Source organism: Lepisosteus oculatus, chromosome 7 (genome assembly GCF_040954835.1).
Source record: "Lepisosteus oculatus isolate fLepOcu1 chromosome 7, fLepOcu1.hap2, whole genome shotgun sequence".
In the NCBI taxonomy this organism is placed as follows: domain Eukaryota; kingdom Metazoa; phylum Chordata; class Actinopteri; order Semionotiformes; family Lepisosteidae; genus Lepisosteus; species Lepisosteus oculatus.
The window spans coordinates 9,247,569-9,267,566 of record NC_090702.1 but is presented as its reverse complement, the minus strand read 5'-3'; the positions used below and the strand labels follow the sequence as shown (position 1 = coordinate 9,267,566).

General features: G+C 36.6%; 2 protein-coding genes across 2 annotated transcripts; one reads left to right on the top strand and one right to left on the bottom strand.

Moving 5' to 3' along the window:
- The first annotated feature begins 351 nt into the window (after positions 1-351).
- Positions 352-12,607, top strand: LOC107078064 (uncharacterized). The gene is made up of 4 exons (XM_015353020.2): positions 352-421; positions 534-583; positions 2,793-3,275; positions 12,312-12,607. Exons 2-4 carry the CDS (start codon positions 570-572, stop codon positions 12,472-12,474), a joined length of 660 nt encoding a protein of 219 aa, XP_015208506.2. The 5' UTR covers positions 352-421; positions 534-569; the 3' UTR covers positions 12,475-12,607.
- A 1,862-nt stretch (positions 12,608-14,469) lies between these two features.
- On the bottom strand, positions 14,470-19,315 carry LOC107078065 (probable serine/threonine-protein kinase pkgA). The gene is made up of 2 exons (XM_015353027.2): positions 19,257-19,315; positions 14,470-16,929 (listed from the first exon to the last, which is right to left on the bottom strand). Exon 2 carries the CDS (start codon positions 16,838-16,840, stop codon positions 14,771-14,773), a length of 2,070 nt encoding a protein of 689 aa, XP_015208513.2. The 5' UTR covers positions 16,841-16,929; positions 19,257-19,315; the 3' UTR covers positions 14,470-14,770.
- Positions 19,316-19,998: the final 683 nt, after the last annotated feature.

Here is a 19,998-nt window from a genome sequence, read left to right as displayed (position 1 = left end):
ACAACTTGTTCCAGAATCACAGGGTACAATGAAGTGAGTCCTGAATGAATGAGTCACCAGTTCATTGCAAGGCACACATACAAAGGGATAATTCAGAGACACCGGTTAACTTAGACATGTCTTTGGGGATATTATTATATTTAATAATTGTATCCAAAAGGATTTAGAACAGCTGGAGAAAACTCCAGAAGATACAATACAAAATCAAAGCCAGGACCCGAGTGCTGTGAGCCAGCAGACGTAACCACCACATTACCCACAATGAGGTCACAATAACAGTATCACCTGGCACTCAGCCACTTCTCTGACATCACGGCTTTTTATATGAGGTCAAGGTAGTCTGCAGAAAAAGTTGCTGTCTCTGAAACTGCCGTGGCTTTTCATAGAGAGTGCTTCCACTGCCAATAGAGGGGTTGTAAATGTAAGAGTCTGCGATTTTAAATTGTATGCATAATGTATCATAATAATCTATAATCACATAATAATCTATCTATATAGGTACTCTGTTCCTGATACTTTGATTTTTTATTCAGGATAATATCAGCATCAGCATAAAGGACAACATTTCAATGACTCTGAAAAGGTACAGAAAAGGTACAGCATTTTGAAAATGTCTTAATAGTTGAAAATATGTCATGTTTTATTTTGTTGGGACTAAAGATTATCCATTCAACAGTTCTTAAAAAGCAGATTTAAACTAACTACAACCTACAACAGCGTATAGTATGTGAAAATTATGGCATGTTTACTGTTCCTCATCAAAATGTGTATTTACAACAGTATGCACTGTCCTGGTGGAGAATGTCAATACATAATTGTAAATTTAGTGTAACCATTTTGGGAAAAGAAAAATAGACGTGGACAAGATGTTGGGTTTAATTATTAGACCTGCCTAAGCGTTTTTTGCTTACAAGTTTTCTTTGACAGGAAAAAAATCTAAAAGTTGTATTTTACTATTTAAACGTTGATGAATGAAAATGCTAAAAATTTAAAGAATTATACAGTATGTCAGCCCATATAAGATTACAATGTTGTTATTCAATTATTTTCTTATAAGAGTAGAGTAAGGCTCTAACACTAATTGTCAGGTATCTTCTTAAATAAGCTTTACACAATTATCTGTGAAAATGTGGCAAACATATTCATACATTATTCCATAAATATAAATTAGCAGTGTGCACATACTGTATGTACTTTTTAGCTTTTGAGGATAAAGTTAGTTATTTAAAGTTAGTTGAAGAAAGTGTTTTTGATTGAAAACAACTCAGAGAAAGAAAGAATGACTCTGTTTTATATTTAGATTGATATTTTTTAATATTTAGATTTTTAATTTAATCCTGTAGTAAACTAGACTATAACTAATTAGTGTTTACAACCACACCCTCAGAGAGTTCTTACTTATACCGCAGAGCAAATGACTGGAGCAAAAAGAGTGAATTTCATTGTTCAGGCATGTAGAACCTACAATCAATTGATCCAGACGATCAGTGCCCTGGGGAGTTTTTAAATATAAAACTCACAACTGGTAACCCACTGAAGCTAAGCAGGTGTGAGCCTGGTCAGTACCTGGATGGGAGACCTCCTGGGAAAAACTAAGGTTGCTGCTGGAAGAGGTGTTAGTGGGGCCAGCAGGGGGCGCTCACCCTGCGGTCCATGTGGGTCCTAATGCCCCAGTATAGTGATGGGGACACTATACTGTAAACAGGCGTTGCCTTCGGATGAGACGTAAAACCAAGGTCCTGACTCTGTGGTCGTTAAAAATCCCAGGGCGTTTCTCGAAAAGAGTAGGGGTGTAACCCTGGCTTCCTGGCCAAATTTCCCATTGGCCCTCACCAATCATGGCCTCCTAATAATCCCCATCTATGAATTGGCTACATTACTTTGCTGTTCTCCACACTGATAGTTGATGTGTGGTGAGCGTTCTGGCGCACTATGGCTGCCGTCGCATCATCCAGGTGGATGCTGCACATTGGTGGTGGTGGAGGGGAGTCCCCATTACCTGTAAAGCGCATTGAGTGGAATGTCCAGAAAAGCGCTATATATGTGTAAGCAATTATTATTATTATAATTATTATTATAAATATATGGTGTTTTTAACAGGTTAATTGGTCCTGGGTTTTACACACAGGCTGAGAGTGGCTCTTATCCCAGTGTTGCCCCTAACAACCAGCACATTCGCACTGGGACCTGTCTAACCCCGTGCAGATTCACTCAGGGCACATCTCCCAGCCCCCATTAATTTATTAATCAGGCACACCCCAATCATCACTTGAGCTCTTTATTTAAGGTTGATTCCCTGCTTGCTCTGTGCTCCAACGTTGATCTGATGCTCAGTTCCACTAACCAGAACTCTAGTGCTTTTCTCATTTTATCACAATGATTGCCGCTAATGGCACTGACAAGTAAGGGAATGTTTTTTCCACACCACCTTAGATTTACAGTAGCTAATCTTTTTCTCCACACCAACTAGTCCGCCTCTGAAACTCAGGCAGACCTTTGGTCCCCCCAGAACTCCTCAGAGTCTCTCTGAACACCCGTAGAGCTTGGCTTGCCAATCATCACAGTCCCTGTATGTCAGGGACCTGAGCATAACACTGGGATTAATTGTATTTGTGATTTATACCATGTTCAATTGTATTTTTTCTTGAAATGCTCCTCAACACTGTCACTTAGCACACTGTTTATTTTCATTGCATGGGATTTGTCTAGTTGATTGCCAACTAAACTTTGGAGGGCACAACAATGTGTGTTTCTGGCAAGAGTTTAACACTGCTTTTATCTGACTTCTGCAGAATGGACATGGTCAAATTTACAAGCTTCTGTCCACGATCCACACAGAGGCTTATCCTCACAAGCCCATCAAGAAGCTCTGACACCAAGATGAGACTCCAGCATTGGCTTAGCCGGTCCACGGAGCAGATCCCTCTTGACAAGCCATGCTTGGAGTACATTCAGTGGTTGAAGGCTGGGGAGGACCCTAATTGGCAGGAACAAGGGTGGAGAGACACTGCTTATCACAGCCGGGCCCAGAACATTACGGTCATGATAGCCTCTCTGTATCCCCTCTCCCTACCCAAACCTTCCAGAATGGGCCCCAATACCTACACGCATTTCTTGTCACAAAAGGGACATACATCTTCCTGGTCCAGGAAAAAGGCATCGGTACAATCAAACCTAGCAAGGAGAGAGCAAGATAGGATCAGTTTTCTCAGCCAGATCAGAACACCTACTCTGGACAGTCATGGAAACATACTTCCTCCTGAAAACTTCAAAAGGTATCCAAAAAACAGACTTGCATAACTTCATCATTTGCATGCTTTCGAAAAACAGGGTGAATAATACATCCCTAATTAAAGTACCTTCGCTTACATTTAAACTGTCTTTTTGGTTACTTGGGAGTTAGGAAAGATGCTGCTTGCTAACATCCATAAATCAACGCATCCCTTTAAATTATGCGTTCCTCAATGCATGGGTTCCTTCTGGGTGTTGTAATTATAGCCTTTCCCTTACTATTTGGAGAGCTACTTAGTTAAGCCTTTTTTTAAAACTGAAGGTGAAAGTTAGATAACCTGAACTTAACAATTAAATTCAGGATATCACAGCTTAGCATTCTTACTCTGGTGCCTTTTTATTGCTGATTTTATCTAAACTGAGTTTTAATGACCACAAGTAGTTTAAAACAGCAGTACTCCTAAAAATCAATAGTCATTGTTATTATATTAGGAGCATTAGTTTGGAATTTCGTATCCAAGGAAGAAGAGTGATAAATATTTGTGGTCCACCAGCACTACTAAACATGATGTTAGATTTATTAACATGATAATAGGTCTCCCATTCAAGTACTGCAAGGGGAACTTTGCTTAATGTTGAATATGATGATTTGATTATCAATTACTACAATTTCTTACAAATTCATATCACTGATCTAGATTTTGGAATACATCATATGCTAGTTAAATTAGCAAATCTTACTATAATAGGAGTATAGTTTCCTTTACTTTTGTCTAGTCTTTTTATAATTTTCCTTGATGGTTTTTCAGTGTTTTCTTATCTTCCTATTTGATATCATCGATGAAACTGACTAGTATACTTAATATATCAAAAATAAGAACATATGGTAGGAACCTTACAAAAGATTGTTACAAACTACAGGTCGGTCAGTCCATAAAGCCCATTTGGTAGTTAATAGTTAATTGATTCAAGGATCTCATCCAGCTGTTTCTCGAAGGAAATCCACTGTGTTGACTTAGTACCTGAGGATTTTGAATACTTGTAGCAGGTTAATTTCCTTCAGTGTGGACTGATTCGGCACAGCAATATTTGTTCTGTGAGGTGGCAACCAAATTTTACACAATATTGTAAATGAGGCTATATGAGTACGTTAGATAATTTTATCATAATGTCCCTTAACTTAAATTCTTCATTTTTAACCATATAGCTTAGAATTTTGTTTGCCTTTTTAAACGCTTCTCCACATTGTTTAGTATACTGTATGTTAATTCTTCTATGTGATCTGCATTTCCCATTTTGTATTTACCGTATGAACTTTAAGTGCCATTATTATTATAATTTATTATTTAAATTAAGGATAGCACTGGCCCTAGTACAGATCCCTGTGATACTCCACTAATTACATCACACAGTCTAAGTATTTATCCCTTATCTAGTTTGAAGGCTGAGTGGGGAGCTGCATCAGTGTGCAGCCTACAAAGGAAAAAGTAGAGGTTAAATCCACACTAAAAAGTAAAAAGTAAAACATACAGAAGGCTATCATAAAGTGTGAGAAAGAATGTGGGGATTTAAAGCCCAAATTAATGGAAGTCAGGGCAAATGCATAAAGCTGAACTATAAAAAAGGAGAGATTCTACAAAGAAATGTGAAAATAGAGCTGTTGGAAGGTGCAATCCAAGTCTGAGGATAATCTTGGCTTCTGATATCTTTTAAGAGTATGAGTCTTGAAAACCCTGTAAAAGGAGACAGACAGAACAGTGTAATCACTATGGCCGGATAGATGTAAAAATGGGCAACAGCTGTAGTTGCTTAGACAAAACTAATACATACTGTTCTGTTATGTTTCCTGAAAAAGTCAGTCGCCAATAGAATATACTACAGGGTACTCTCTGCAAGACATGCAATAAATGAGATTGTGGAGACAACATTAAGGACTCTGATTATTGGTTGATTATTTAAATACAAAATAATCCTATGATAATCCTGTAGATCATTAGGAACTGAGGTCTCACACAAAAACATGGATTCAGCTCTTGTCTGTGTTTTAGTACTCTAATTCCAAAAGTGCTTTACAAATAGTAGGAGAGCTATTTCATCCACCACTGAAACTCAACCACTTGGGTAATTTGTGGCTGCCCTTACAGTATGTGCCTGCAACAGTACAACAGCCTGCAGAAGATCACTTGGAAGAGAAAAAAATCTTAATCTATTGGATTAAATAGAAACTTTAGTTTCACCAGATTTTACAAGCAAAGACTGGAATTTGCCCAGTCACATATTGGAGTATTGGTTTGAAAATGTGGGGGTACAGAGTGTGCCACTACTAGTCCATCTGCAGCAATATTATAATGCAATATAAAATTGAATTAAAATTAGTATCTGAATTTGGTGATCTGTAGTGTACTCCTAATGCCTTTCGAATCTTTTTTTCTTATATTTTATATACTGTATATGACCTATATACAGATTTTGATATAGATGTTTGAAACCATTGATTTATCTAATTCATCTTATGCGTCTGTATGCTCTTTTGATATACAGTATAGGTAAAAGTTTTTTGACTGATCTTTTAATGTATTGTTTCTCACTTTCCCACTTGAATCTGCTCTCCTATGTATCTGCCTTACAGATTGATTTTTCTATAAATGTTATTGAAATCTTTGTCTCTGGCCTCTTCTCAAATAGATGCATTCCATGGTGACTGTTCAGATAGGTCTTGCTATAACAAGGCGTTCAGCGCACCATGCATTCTGCCCTGCGTCTAGGTTTTATGGAACGACATTTGGAAGTGTTCCATCAGAAAAACACTTAGTTGGAACATTCTCTTTTGCACTGTATGAGTATATAAATGAAGTATGAGGTCTCATTTTGAGACACATTGCTTATAAAACTCAATTGAGATGAAAGAAAAGAAGCAAGAAAGGTTAAAGGAAAACAAAATGAAGAGGCTAAACACAGGATTATTCTACCTAGAACTTGTGTCCAATAGTGACATGTTAATTCTGAAAAGTGTCTGACTAAAATCAACATGCCACCTGCTTGGATAAGCATGTTTTCAAATGCTTATGAGTAAAAGATGTAATTTGATACACAATCCATGCCAGTAAAAATCTGGAAATCAAGGGGAAACCAGCACAGTCATTAAGCATACTGTATCTGTTTTTGCTATTTTTACAGTTTAAATTTACAGAAGTGCATTTAATAGCAGTAGTATTTTACTAGTCTAGTTCACATAACAAAGTTTTACGTGGTAAAACAAAACAAACTTGAATATTTTAAAAACAGAGGTCCTCCTATTCAATGTAATTGTAGTACTTGATCCTGATACTCTTTGAAATCCAATTGAAAAATAGGCTGTATTCTTCACTACTCCACTGTAGAGGCAGTGTGATTTTTCCATAAACAATGCAATCCTTTATGTCATTCTTCTCATTTTTGGTTCAGGATGTTACAAGTTATTTATAGCCTGAGAGAAACAAAACCGCACAAACTGCATGTTGAGATAATTGAGTCTCAGATAATGTGAGCAGCTTTGAATTAATTACAGTAGTGAGGCATGAAACAGCTAGCAGAAGGGATATAGGAGGAAGAATTAAGTAAGACTGAATTACACATTTCAGTATGGTTAAAGCATCTAAGAATACTGCAGTCGTTGTTTTGGATGAGCGTTAGAGAACACTAGTTGAGAAAAAGACTAAAGCCTGGTCAAAGGAATGGGTATAGACATACAGCTTTATCTGAGATGTCTTTTATGTATGGAGTCTGTGTATAGTATAGACAGTTTCACTTACCTCTAGGTTTCTCAATTGTTCTGATTGTGATTTATTAACCAGAGCTGTATAGCAGTTGTATAATATAATTAACAATATGAATGGACTGTGGTCAAGGTTGTTGGGCTTTTCTCAGCATTTTTTCTCTACTCCAAGCAGTATGATAAATGTGTTATATTCCAGTATGTTCATGCTCTTTGGTAAATTAGAACACACTGTGGTCTCAGTGTGAGGCTCACCCAGTGCTTGTTCAGGGGCAGAATGAATCCTAAAGCTCAGAAATCATCAAATCAAGTTCGGGCTGTGCCATTAACTTTTTGTGACTAGTGACAGTTCTCAGGTGATGATGTTAAACGCACTTATTTCTTCTAGGGTGTCCTTATTGATCCCTCTGATTTGCTGATATCCTGTGAGCCCACATTGTTTACAGTGAGATCACAGTTATCAACAGGTCTCGATTCAGCCAGATAGGTGAGACATAACAACCCAAGCATTGACTGCTTGTTACCAGGACATTATTGATCAATTATCACTCGGCAACTTTATTTCTACTTGTATTCACTGTTTCTTTGGATTCATTGTAATTTGCTGTAACTGATATTTTTGCAACACTGTTCACAGGAATGAGAGGCTAGAACCTTTGCAATAGACTCTCGAGTGTGATCTCTAATTTACAGCAATTAAAGAGATACTGCAGGTAGTCTCAGCAATAGCATGTATCCAACTCCTGGACTCCCAGAGCTCGAGGCAGGAAATTATTTTGTGGTGTCCCAAAGAATGTTAAAGAAAATACTGAATGTTAAATACAAATACTGAAAACAATTCAATCCATAAAACAATTAGTCTAGGAAAATACAGTTTAAAATACTTTAACAGAGAAATGAAGAGAAAACATCTGGAGAGAATGTTACACATACTGTACAAAAGGGCCTAATATTCCACAATAAAAGAGTACACAGAATTGCACGCACAAGTGAAAAAAATAGAATTGTCAAGTGAGAAGTGGAGTCATAAAATAACATATACAAGGTATGTTTTCAATAACACAACAATGAAAGAACTGTAAAATGTTGAATGACTCATTCATGGGATAACAGATGATTTATAATAAAACATAAAAATAAATAGAAAACATTCTAAATATTTCATGTAGTTGTTTTTGCAGTAGATAATATCAGTAATACACCCTGTGATACAGAAAGACCTCTATTGTTGTTGTAACCTACTTGACACTGAGGATCTACTGAACTAGCCTGTGGGTCTGATTGTTTAATTAGTTCCTGTTTAGAAGAAATATACAAAGTTTTTCTAGACAACCAAACTGAAACCCAGTACTAGGGCAAATGTGAATTCCAATGCTCTGTGCTGTTTAACACCTAATACAGTTAAAACTTCTAATCAAACAAAGAAAATAAAGCTCTCCTAAAGGGTTCAGTACACTTGAGTAATTTAGTACAGTATATTGATGTTAGGAATATACAGGTTCTGAGGACTAGCAATGGGGAACTTACTTCACCTCTTGAAAAGAAAATGTTAAACATTAAATATTAGAAAATGTCAACCTCAATCCTGATTCCACAGTGATTCTTTGCTTCATCTAATTTTTTTTATATTCAAGACATCTTCAGCAAGAGGAAGGACTAGGAAATTAAAAGTAATTTAAGTACAGGTTTGATTGAAAACTTTAAATTTGCTGCTGCAATATGTTTTTTCTTAGCTCCTATAGTCATGTATAACAATACAGTATTTGCAAGATTTTAGAACACAACATTTCAAAATATACAGAAGCATCTATCAGTCTCAACTGTTTCACTATAAAATTTCTGCTTATCAGTACTGATCTTAAATAAACTGATCATTTTATTGTGATTAAGAGTTGTTCCTTTGCACATTTATGATAATACAATTCCTAATATTTCCAGGTAAGGTCCCAGAATATAGAAAAGAAAACAAGCATTATATAGCATATAATATATGACCGTTGGTTTTTACTATTGTGTTTCATGTTGTTGTCCATGAGACCTTGAATAACAAAAGTATACATAGTGGACTTTTAAATGTCTGGTCTGGAGGAGCTCCTTTTATTCTTAAACCCATCTAAAATTGTGTTTGTTTTGATTGCAAAGCTCAGAAATGAGTGATACATTTGCAGTTTCAATTTTAAAGTGAGAACTGAAATCTCTGCAATCTTCATAACATGCACATATTCTGAGAAAACACATTTGCTCCTTTAAGATCTGAATCGCCTGCATTCTGCAAATCCCAGGATTTCATTTTTCACAGCCGAAAATCCCAGTTTGCTTCCTTAATGCTTCCTGAATGTCCAAATTTCGTTGATTCTTTCATCTGAGAAGGAGATGTAGGCTTTGAATTATAATGAGTTGAATTTTCAGCAGCTTCTTGTGTTTCGCAGTCATCCTTCCTTGCCTTGAATGTCTCAGAGCAAATTACAGTAATCAAGGTTTTGCTATTTCTAGATGAGTCCACACAGGGTATCTTTACTCCTTTAGCTGTGCTTTCATTAGAAGGAAGCTGATCTCCAAAAAAAGGGGAACATTTATCCCAAGCCCCTGGGGACAGACTTGTTGAAGCATCTCTTCCACTAGTTTTCAGATATTTCATCCTTGGTACCTGTTTCTTCATTTCCTTACAAGCCATCTGTTATTATTCTATTTTTAGAATAGTTTTGAGTCTACAGTAACTGTGATCCTTAAAAACGAGTAAAATTTGCCTGAATAATTCATGTTACTGTCCTCATGTCTGTATGCCTTTCTTAGTAAAGGGTTAGTTTGCCGTGTGTTAGGTTTTTCTGTATAAACTTATATTTTTAACTATTACTACAACCTGGTTTAACTAATTGTTCAGTTCACTATACTACTGTAAATAACTTTTAGTAACAGTGGAGTTACTCTTTCACAAACAGTTAAAGTTTTAAATGCTTTTAAAAATATGTTGTGTTGTTTATTCTCATAACACTAATGATAATTTACTGTGGTTTATCATTGTGCAACATGAATTATGAAAATGCAGTGGATTTTCATTACCATGGATTAAATCATGGATGAAAATAAACCTTTACTAACCCATCCCAACCATATGTAAAAATACATACTGTATAAACACACTGTCAGAATAATTATTTGCATTTTACAAAATGCCTTAAAATACTAGTTTGTTCACACACAACTGAAAAAATATTGATTTAACTGATAACATACATTGAAAATGCTTTTATTTTTATTGGGTCACATATCACTAGCATCATTGATTAGTTTTATTTAGCATCTTTTAAGTTAGTGTGCCCTATTTATACAAGGTGTTTATGAGGAGGGTCTCAAGCCATTAAGGACTTAAATCTATGATTAATTTAATCTGATCCTTGCTTTAAATGTTTTCTTTCTTTACTTGGTTCCTTGAATCAAAAGGGTTTACCTTTAAATCGGGTTCTTTACCAAATTAAAAGAAAAATGCTTTCATCTCAGTCATTGAGATTTGTGGCAGATTTGAGTACATCCACTACTCATCAAGGTCACCTTACAGGTGCTTGTTAAACTCAGGGCCATCATATTCAGCCATCTTAAAACACTGCCACTCCCACCCCCTTGTGGGAAGTGTAGTTCCAGATACCAATGTTGCGACTGCAAGAACTACAATTTCTTCATAGCAAGGTTACGATATGCATAATGGCGATCCTTTTTATGGACCAGACTATCCCCTTATTCTCAGGTTTTCCTATCTCCATATGTAAGGAATAGAAGAGCTTTCCAAAGCAATGGAAACTTTAAATAAATTTACTAAGAAAAGTACTCATCACCAGATATCTCATTTTTCAATAATTGTCTCAAACAAGGCTAGTAGTAAAACAAATATAATAACATTCAAATAAATTAGATTTTTTGTATAGCACCCTTTACAACATGTTGCCATAGAGAGCTTACACAGTTATTTACACATACTGTACTTTACAGACAAGGTTATACAATACAATAAATCAAAACAGAATTAGAGCGTGTGGATGCAAAGTACTTTAGTGGATCATAGAGTAGTAGTGTAACCATTAGATACGGAAGTAAAGAAAAAAAACTCCATAAAGAGAAAAATAAATCTCATTATCAAAATAAATTGTATTACTATCCAAATATTTCAACATTCTGTATAACAACTATCTGCTTTAAAATACAAGGTTAAAGACCTTACAAAAACACCCAAAACAAAAATCACAAAAATCCTTTATGTTAAATTCGTCAATATCTGCAGGGATATCAGAGAGAATATCTAAACTCAGTGATATGAGTTTTTACTTTCATTAATAACACAACAGTTTAAGGGATGTGAATGACAATTTATAAATGCAAAACAAACTGAACACTCAAGCATATAATAAGATAAGATTTTATTATCCCCTGAGGAAATTTCTTATGGCGGCCAGCACTCCTGGCACACACACAAAGAAAAACATTGCATATTATACGATATTATATATATATATATTATACTACCTGTGAGTGATCACCAACTGTTCTGGGATCGAAAACTATTTCTTTTGTTTTTTTAGCATTCAAAAGTAGGCTATTGTTGTCACACCATTGCACAAATCTGTGGATTTCTGACATGTATACAGATGAGCTGCTACTATCTATATATATTATGCATTAAGCCAAGAACAGCTTGTTGACCCTGACATACTGTGATTTGTTAAAAATGAATGGTACCATCTTATAATGTTATGGTTAACGGACATTTGGTTCACCTTACTTATCAATAGATGGAGCTGCAGCATATTAAATGCAGAGCTAAAGTCCACAAACAGCATCCGAGCATAGGCATTGGGTTCCTCTAGGTGTTTTAGAACAAGATGCATTATGTTGTTGAGTGCATCATCGGTGCGCCGCCGGTGTTTATATGCAAACTGATATGGATCCAGTACAGTGTTCACTTCTGAGCACCACTGATACATGAAATATGACATATGTCTGACTGGTAGACAATCAGGCAATTATCTATTAGTGGCAATTATTTTTACCATATTATTTACACTCTGTTAACACCATGTTACTGCAATACATTACTGGTTAAAAGAGTTCATTTCCAATGGAAAGTGTTACCATTTCCTGTAAAAAATCTCATAAACAGTTTAGTGGATCCTTGAACTGATTAGATCCTTGTCTAATATAAAAGAATTAAATATATTGAAAATAGGAAGAGGTACACTATTAAAAAAAGAAAACATTACCAAATTGTAACTGTAATTTTTCCTCTGTTTATTGAAAATCACAAACCTTTGATAAGTGTCTCTCTGCGGTCCTCCAGACAGACTGGCTACAGGTTGACTCCGGCTGTCAAGAAGGACAGGACAGTGCCACCTGTCCCAGACCTCCCTCCCCCCTCTGCAGATGGGTTCAGACCCCGACTGGGAAAGCTGTCTTTCCAAAAGAACTGCCCTGTCTTTGAGAAGCTGATGAAAAAAGACTGACAAATAGCACAAAGCTGAGATCTCTAATTGCTAGCTCATACTTGTAAGTTTTACAGTCTCTCATAAACGTAAAACATTCAGACTTACATTCAGATATCCTGCTGTATCTACAGTATAAAAAGTCTGTTAATTACATCGTGTAAGTATATTCATCCAATTTTCTGTTTCATCCGATATAGCATTGTAGTGGAAGCTGGGGCCTATCTCTGCAAGCACCAGATGCAAGCAAGGGACAGCAGTATATCATAGGGCACACACAGGCACAAATAAGCACACAATTACACCAGGGCCAGTTTTCCCAGAAGTCATTAACCTACCTGTATGTTTTTGCACTGTGGGAGAAAAACCAGAGCACCCAGACAAAACCCACACAAACATGGGTACAACATACAAACTCCACGCAGGCCTAGAATTGAACCCAGGGCCCCAGCGCTGCTAGGCAGCAATGCTAGCTGTGCTGCCCTCTGAGAATCCACTGAGATCTATACCTGAACTGGCATCCTTGGTATTGGAGAAGAAAATCAATAGAATCATTTGCTAATAATTTACTCTACTTCAACAAAGCTTTTCTTCCAAAAAGGACAATCTGTACACATAAAATTTCATAGGACACAAGCAAAATACACAAGAATTATGCTTATGTTTTAGGAAAATACTTTAATACAAGCAGAATAAATACTGCATGCTGAAATAAATACAGGATAAGCAGCTAAAATCTTGCATAACCTGTATCTGTCAAGACTGAAATGCTCTATTTTACCAAATGATCTGAATATAGTACCAGTATGTCTTTAGACTGTGTGGAAACTGGAGTACATGGAGGAAACTATCATGGACATTGGGAGAACATACAAACTCCACACAGATAGCACCTAGGTCTTTATATGAGGCATGAATGCTAACAACTGCACCACCATGCCTTTCTAAGAGTATGTACTATATATAATATCGAAAAATCTTTGAAAATACATAGAAAAGGTTTTGAAAACATAGTCAAATCTATGCTCTTGTGTCTGAGTCTTTGGATATACATTTTTATTATGAATTGTTTCTTATTCTCTGTATATTTTTCAATACTAAAAAACAAAAGAAAATCATTTAAATTGCACTAAAAATAGAAATGATTTCCATTCCATTTTTCAAATTAAAGTACACTATTTAAAATACAAATTCAGGATATTTTTCATATTTTCATTCACTGCAGGCAGTAAAGCTGGGTGTGTCCATGGGCAATTACAGTACAAACGACAAAATTCCATTAAATGGAAATTATGAAGCGGGGGAAATCTGAGAGATCTAATATGAAATATGTATGGAAATGTAAATGGAATATTTAAATGGAAAATTGTTAATGGAAAATTTAAAAAGGTATTTCAAGAAATTATACTCTCACCGTGATAAAATTATACTCTTGCTGTGATAATATATAACTGGAATTGTGTGAAATACTTGTTTATGTTTGAATAAAGTGCTTGGTGAAATGTAATCTGCATATGGAGATAAAATTATTATTAACAGAACTTATTGGATCAGAACTACACTTTTTCTCTGCCTGTAATAAAAACTTGACTTTGCTTTATAAAGGTTTGTTTTTAACTGTGGAATCCTCTTCAAGCTATAAAGCTGCAATCCACAACTAATGGTGGAATTTATAGGTAAATTATAGGTAGCAGAAGGCAGAAGTAAAATCAAATGCACAATAATCACTCTTAAATTAAAAAAATAAAATAAAACAAATGTTTTCACAGAATGGCATGTGCATGATTTTATCATTGCAAAGCCATAATGGATGTACAGTAATGCATTTTTAATGTTTGCAATTTTTTCTCAGGACCTGTGATTTTGTATTTGTATTTGTATTGAAAGTGTATTGTGTTGAAATTGAAGTGATAAAATTATATAATTTTAATTTAAACCCCTTTTCCAAACTAAATAACCAATACATAATGTTCTTAATAAACTGGCTTAAATTGTTATTTTTTAATAGTGCACCACATCAGTCACACAATATTAAATATCAGCATACAGTAATTATACATTTGTTTGCTTCCATTGTCAGTAGACTTTAGTGACCAGCAACACAGTAATGAAGGTATTATTCCATGTCACATAAGGTGAAATATGTTAAAAACTGAGATATACTCTTTACCTTTTGTGACAAAGAGTAACCACCCATTTAAGATGAAATGATTTTCCTAATACAGCACTTCATAATTTACATAGTTACATAATGTTTTTAATATATAGATATAGAGAGCAAACAAAATTTTCAGAACAAGTTTGATATTCTTTAACCTCACTGAGTTTTGAAAACTGCCTCTCCTTCACTTCCCTGAGGCTCAGGGCGCTCAGGTAAGTTCACATTAACCTGGTTTCCAGTTGCATCTGTTCTATTTCCTCTTTTCCCTCTGATTTTAATTTTAAGGGAGTTGGCTTTACATTTGTCTGAAGATTTGACAGATTTTAAGCAGACAGGCTCAGACTCATTGGCATTCAGGTTCTGCTCTGAAATGTCACTACATCCTGTTTTCACTGCATTCTGGGCCAGCACTCGCAGGAACTGCTGCTCCACTGCCAAATTCAACTTTGCATCTTTAACCCACTTTGGTCTGGTCACTGGATTCAGAATTGACTCCATATCAGAAGACCTATTAAAAGGGATCCCTGTATCCACCTTATTCTTCCCCTCTCGGATTGTTTCTATTCTCCTCCTGGCCAGTTTTGGGATAATGTCCTGGAGATCAGGGTCCAACTGGGCCACCTTTTTCTTATGTTTCTCCTCATTCTTCTTCTCTTCTGTCTTCCTTTGAAGCCACTCACTATGAGATAGCCTAAGACTTGTTGGTAGTTTATTTCCACTGTCTGGGCCTTTAGAGCACAGAGGCCTGTTTTCTGATCTATGTGGTTTGAGGGGCTTCATTGGTATGATAGCTAAGCTCTTTTTGGTCTTCCAGCTTTCTCCTTTTTTATCATCTTTGGCATCTTGTAAAGTGCCAACACTGGTTGTAAGCAAGGACTTTTCGTGTGGTACTACTTTAATATCTGTTAAAGTTCTTCTGATGGTTTTGGAAGATTTTAGTGAAAGAGTCTCATTTTTGGATACTTCTTCAGTTCTCATCACTTGAACTTTACTTGTGTCTGTAGGCTTCCCCTTTCTTTTGTTCTGGGATGCCAGAGGCTTGGGAGTAGCTGTCTTACTCAAAGTTTCCTCTGTAAGACCAGTCACTGTGCTTGATATCTGACCAACTGGCTGTGAAGCAGCAATGCCCTCTTGCTCTACTTTACTAGAAAGCATGTTATATTCTAATGAAAGATTCTCTGAAGCTGTGTTCCCGTCTTTCATCGAATCTGTTTGTCCCTCACCAATCAGACTTGTCTTTTGGGGCAAGGGGTCTGCACTAGTGTGGATCGCCAATTTATCCATTTTTGGTCTGTTTAGCTGTTTCATTGCTTGTAAACATTGACTTTGACGAGCATGAGTACCACAATGTAGATGTGTCTCTTTATCATGGCTCTTTGGTTGCTGGGATACTTCACCAGAGCCATGATTTTTTAACCCCCTGTCAGTTTTCAAATGATTAGCACTCTGCTGCACAGAAGCCTCCCTTCTCTTCCTTTCCATCCAGGCTCTCACCTGCTGCTCTGAGTCCTTTGCTCTCTCCTGCTTCTGTTGTTCTCTCCTTTTCTTCTCTTCCCTCTCCTGCCTCTTTTGGTTCCTCCTGGCTGCTCTTTTTTTTCTCCTCAGCAGGTTCTTCTGATGAAGCCACTCCTTGAGCTGCCTGTTCTCAGAGGTGTCCAGCCTGCATACTGTAGCTGCCTTTAGAGGGAGGGTTCCCACTTCTGCTTCCTTTTCCTCTGTTAAAACGTTGTTAGCTTTCATTTGCAGTTTGGCTTTCTTCAGGTACTCCACAGACACATTTTTTGTAGGTGCTGAATGACACCGTAGAATCCGTATTCCAAAAGGCTTCAAAACCGCAATGAACAGTCTTTGGTGATTTCTGTCTTTGGATACTCCAGTTCCTTCAGAATTATTTCTTGTAATGCTGGAGATTTCCTTTTCTATCTCTCCCAGAGACGGTATTTTGGAGTTAGGATGTGAAGACCACCTGATTCTGCTACTGGCATTTTTCCTTAAAATGTCGCACCCTTGCTTGTCTTCACTGGTCCTAGATGTCTTATTATGAGAAAAACACTGTTCATTTTTCTCTCTCTCATACATGTTCTGCAGATTGACAACTATTGTCTTCTTCTTCACATTCCTCTTCTTCTGGGCTTCCTCATGATCTCCCCTTTGCTCTGCTGCTGAACAAACCTCTTTTATAGCTGGTTGAGAAAATCCTGTCTTGGTCTCTTGGTATGATCTCATACTTTTCCCAGAGACCACCAAGAAGTCTCTGTTTTAACTTTCTTGGATTCTTTTATGTAGTCTGTAAAGTGCTATCCTCCACATTTCATCTGTTCAAAAACAAATCATGGAAAAATATTTTGAAATGTTTGTGGAAAATTGATTAACTTACTGCTATCTCACTAATAATACTGTCATTATTAAAACACACTAACACTTAAAAATGTAGTACATTTAATTTAAGGATAATAGGATAAAGTTTATTTGCATTGAACATTTTAAATGCTCTGATTAAGAAAGATTAAGAAAATATTAGCAGGACTATAGGTTAAACAGGAAAATACAAATTCTAAAGGATTAACATGAGGTGTACAGTATATATAGCCTCAGTGTAGCCACATCCCCTCTTGTCAACAGCATAAGCACCATAGCAAGCCTTTCACCGGTCACTCATATCCCGAGACTCGCAATTTGCCAGCTATACAAATTTAAGTTATGGCATTTTTGCTGACCTGCAGAAATGTTTTGTTTCCCTTTTGAGAGAAAAATGATTTGGTTGTGTAGTCATCCCTCTCAAATGGGTGGTGCAATGCGGTGCAGTGGTTCTGTGGCCAATGATCTGCGCCTGTGGCTGGAAGGTTGCTGGTTTGTATCTGTCATGCCCTCTGCAGCCAGAAGGCGTTCCTACTCTGTCCTGTCCCTAGTTTCCTGCTTTGCTGTCCTTCCGGTTTCCCTCTTTCCTTGGGCTATATATTTCCAAGTCACTTATTCTGCCTTGCTTGGCATTGACGTTCGGATGTCCTGAGACCCGCCTAGCACCAGGTCCCCCCATATCTGCTACCTGAGGGCATAGGTTTCTATTCGGTACTCCAGAACTCTTTGCACTGACGAGCCCGGGCTAACTCCCCGTTCTGCCGCCTTGCACAGGGTCTTTTTCGCTCTCCTGCCTCTCCACGGTTTGTCCTTTCCGACATCCGTGATAGTATCCCATGGCCGGCAGAAGAATCCTACTCCCTTGGGCCCCCGAGCTCCATGGGTGCTGTATAAATGGCTGACCCTACGCTCTGACCCCAAGCTTCTCTCCCTGTCTGTGTGTCTCATGGAGAGCAAGTGGGGGCATGCAAAAAGACAAATTCCTAATACAAGAAATTGTATATGGCCAATAAAGTGATCTTCTCTTCCCTTCAAACTTCAGTTAAGAACTCCATTTAAAAAATATTATACAAGTATAGTTTATTAAGAAACAGACTAGCAACTTGGGGGTTCTAATAACTTCTTACTATCTGCATATGTATATCTAAAAGAAGAATTTTAATTAAGCTTGTGCATCTCACCAATAGCTAATGATGGTTAATTACTGTATTTGTTGTTTATTGTTCTTTTAAAACATTTAACCAACAAATGTTTTAGTTTAGAGACTGTGAGCTTTGTGGAAAATTGCATGGGGAATAAGATGCATGTAAAGGACACCCAATACAGTATATAATGTTAAAGTTATTTTTTTCTTTCATCTGAACAGAGTCTACTAAATCTACCCCATCTCCAGAAAAGTGGTCTGCAAAGCCTTTTAATCCTACAGTACATGTTACATTTTAAAGTAAAACATTAAAACAAATGAACAAAAGGTGGTAAGATGAAGAAGCACAATTGAGATTCACAACCAAGAGCATCTTCTTTATGTTGCATTTATGTAGTGATACAGTAAATACTACCCATTATTAGGTCATAATTATATTTTGTCTGACTCCCAGTGAAATTAATTTAGCAGAAGTTCATATCTAGTCAATGAAAGATAATAAGGTCAGCAATACAGCTGTCCACTAAAGTGTGGACGTAGAAGAACTAAGCAATAATAGTAAGACAAAGGATAGTCTACAGGAGTTCCTGAGCTGGCATTGAACATCAGTGCAGGTTTTACATTGTTTTCAGAAAAAAATATTCTTCAAATGTCAAAGTATAGGTTCAGACCTTACACACATATACAGTACGTATGGCACATTTCTATGGTATCATTAATTAGATTAGGCATTCTCATTATGCTGAGTATCACAAATATCCATTACTGTATTTGTTGTCTGCAACCTTTTACAGTATATTCAGTTTTGTTAACACCTTGCGTACTGTAAAAGTAAAACGCTTGACACTTGCAGCGCGCAGATCCACAATTTGTTACCTAAAAATGTAGATTATGAATGCACTGTAAAAAAAGTCTTCATAAATTGTACGTTTTAACATTCAGCTAGATTCTGAAATGCCGGCGTTGAAAAGCACTATTGAATAGTACCTTTCAACCAATCAAATTATTTTCGAGGTCTACTCCATACTGGAGATGGTTGTGCTATAAAATCTACTGTTTGGTTTCAAAAATCATAAACTGTTCAAAATGCTTCTTCTTTTGTTATTTTAACGCCCTTCCCCAATACACATGAATACTTACAATAAATGGAGTTTCGTGTGCGAATTTTATAATCTCATCTCTGTTCATTTTGTGTCTAATGCTTGCACTTAGCAACCAAACCAAACAATAGGACTTAAACCGTCTCACGTTTTTAAAGGGCTAGTTGATTTTAGTTTAGTGACCTATCCATGCATTTAAAATTGCGATATAAACCCAGTTTTGGAAAGACGTGATAGAATGGTAACGTTACGAATGGTATTTAAGAGCCCATAATAAAGTGTTCAAAAAGAACAGCAGAAAATAAAGTATCGTGACTTTACAATAAAGAAAAAATAAACAATACTTCACAGTCCTTAAAACCAAACCAAAAATAAATTATTCAGATTAGGTTTGCTGCCTCGGAGCGCACGGGGCTTTGATTCAATTCCGCATCTGAGTTGCTATCTGTGTGGAGTATGTATGTTCTCTCTGCGTTCGCATGGGTGTCCTCCAGGTGCTCCACTTTCCTCCCACAGTCTAAAATCAAAGTGTAAGTAAATTGGCTTCTGGGGAGATTAGACCTGGTGAGAACGTGTGCTGGTTGCGTCCGTCTTGCGATGGACTGCAGTCCAGTTCGCTGTTTATCCCGCCTTGTGCCTGTTGCTTGCCGGAATAGGCTTAGGCTCCCCTGCAACCCTGAATTTAATGAAGCGGTAAAAAAATGGGTAGGTCGAAGTCGCTAGAAATGGACAAGCTAAAAAATGCGTTGTTGTACTGTATGCTTAATTTTGGAAATTAAAGA